The 2,019-nt window shown below is 63.9% G+C and overlaps 1 protein-coding gene across 2 annotated transcripts in view; it reads right to left on the bottom strand.

The window, feature by feature from the left end:
• Window positions 1–17: 17 nt before the first annotated feature.
• Window positions 18–2,019, bottom strand: part of TBR1 (T-box, brain 1) — an 18,127-nt gene continuing 16,125 nt past the window's right edge. For both annotated transcript variants that reach the window (XM_019522704.1, XM_019522703.1), the window contains one exon: window positions 18–1,581. In XM_019522704.1, the coding sequence (XP_019378249.1) occupies window positions 738–1,581 (844 nt within the window). In that variant the 3' untranslated portion in view covers window positions 18–737. The remainder of the gene's footprint in view (window positions 1,582–2,019) is intronic.

Below are 2,019 nucleotides of genomic sequence, written 5' to 3'. Positions count from 1 at the left end.
TATGCACAAAAAAAAAATAAATAATAATAATAATAATAATAATAATAATAATATTGCTGATATCGAGCTGTTCCTTTTAAAAGAAGGGGGGGAAGAGATACAGATGCAGTTAATTTTGCTGTTTGAAGGCGTCATGCTACTTAATCGACTTTCCTACAAGATGGAGCTCTCCTCTTTTGAGGGGGAAGCACAGCTACTCCTTAGCTGTGTTAGCCCAGGGCACAGAGTAATTATTTCATGCGCGGGATTGCAGGGAAGTGAGAAACCCATTACTCGCTGCTACAGCTCTGGGCCATTTCATCTTTCCAGAGGCATGTCGGAGAGAGAGAACCTGGAGGAGGGGAGGGGAGGGGAGGGACGGAGAAAGTTAAACGAGAGCTAGTTTTGTGACTTCACGATGGGAACGGAGAGAGCAGAACCATCCGGCACAGGGAATTAAACACTATGTACAGGCGTCTCACAGGCTCTGTCCCACTATCACTACCACCCCCTACTATCCAGCCAGGGGCAAAGGAAGGAAGCGCTGAGTGTTTGAGAGTCTAACGTGGGCCGAGGAGGCTGGGACAGTCCGCGGCGCGGTCGCGGTCGCGGTCTCAGCGCCGGGGCCCCGGCAGGCGGGGGCCCGCGGGGACATCGCAGCTCGGGTGAAAAGGTGGAGCTCAGTGCGCTGACTGCCGAGGTCGCTGTGCAAAAGGCCCGGCGACGGTCGCCGGCGGGGCCCGAGGGCCCGGGCGGCTCTAGCTGTGCGAGTAGAAGCCGTAGTAGCCGATGTCCTTGGCGCAGTTCTTTTCACAGTCCCTCTGGCTCAGCACTTCGCTCTTGAGGGGCGAGGAGCTCTCGGACACCGGCGTGTCCGACGGCGAGATCCGCCTCCGCTTGGCCTGCTCGTATATCCCAGAGTCGCTGGAGTCGATGGACTTAATGGAGGACGGGGTCTCGATCCAGCTGGAGTCAGACAAATCTTTGGGCTTGGAGTCCTCGGCGCCCGGCAGCGGGGAGCGCTCGGGGGCCAGGCTCTCCGCCTCCTCCCCGAGGTAGGGGTTGCCGCTGGCCATGCGGGCGGCGGCCGCGCTGTTGGGCCAGCACGACAGCACGGAGCTGGACTTGCTGCAGTACTGCGGCGGGCTGCGGGCGCCCCAGCCCGACGGGTCGGCGTAGTAGCCCAGCGGCCGCCCCGTGCAGCCCGCCGCCTGCAGCGGCAGCGCCTTCACGCCGGCGGCCGCGTAGGACAGCAGCGTGGCCGCGTTGCCGGCGAAGTCGGTGGCCGTGTCGTAGGCGGAGGCGGCGAAGTCGAGGCGGTTGTTGGCCGGGGTGACGAACCAGCGCTGCGGGGACGGCGCGCCCGGGTCTTCGCCCTGCTGCGGCGACAGCAGCCCGTTGGTGTGCGGCACGCTGCGGTCCGTGCCCGGCCCGGGGCCGGCGCCCGCGCCCGGGTGGAAGCGGGACTTGGCGTAGTTGCTCACGAACTGGTCCTGCAGGAAGGAGCCCGCCATGGCGTAGCGGGCCCCGGGCACGATCTGCGAGCGGGGCGAGTCGTTGGGGGAGGGCGTGAGCCGGTCCATGTCGCAGCCCGTGTAGATCCTGCCGGAGAGAAGGAGGGGAGAGCAGAGCGCTGGGTGCCGGCCCGAGACGAGCCCCAGCGCGGGGAGCCCGGGCGGGCCGGCCGCCTGGGCCGCAGAGCCCTGGGTGTCGCGCACCCCCCTCCTCCCGAGCCTGGGCTCGCACGGCAAAGTTTTGAAGCGGCCCAGCAAGCAGGCCAGAGGCCGGCCCGTGCCCGCGGGGTCGGCGCTAGCTCCCGTCTCTGGCCGGCCAGTCTGTAAGACCCCGCGCCCAGGGGCAACAGGCGACCCCGGCTCTTGGACACGCACTGTTCAAAGCAGAGACAAGCCAGCAGGGTTTACTGAACTGAAGCTAACCCCGAAACACCTGCTGCAGGGGCTTTACAATTCCCCCTCCCCAATACTCCTTGGCCTCCAGCTCATGACCATCAAACCTTTACACCAGCCCGTGCTTTTAATT

Source organism: Gavialis gangeticus, unplaced genomic scaffold, assembly GCF_001723915.1.
Source record: "Gavialis gangeticus isolate Ggan-Ray unplaced genomic scaffold, GavGan_comp1, whole genome shotgun sequence".
Taxonomy (NCBI): Eukaryota; Metazoa; Chordata; order Crocodylia; family Gavialidae; genus Gavialis; species Gavialis gangeticus.
The sequence above is the reverse complement of the archived record's forward strand: the minus strand, read 5'-3'. Positions and strand labels throughout refer to the sequence as shown.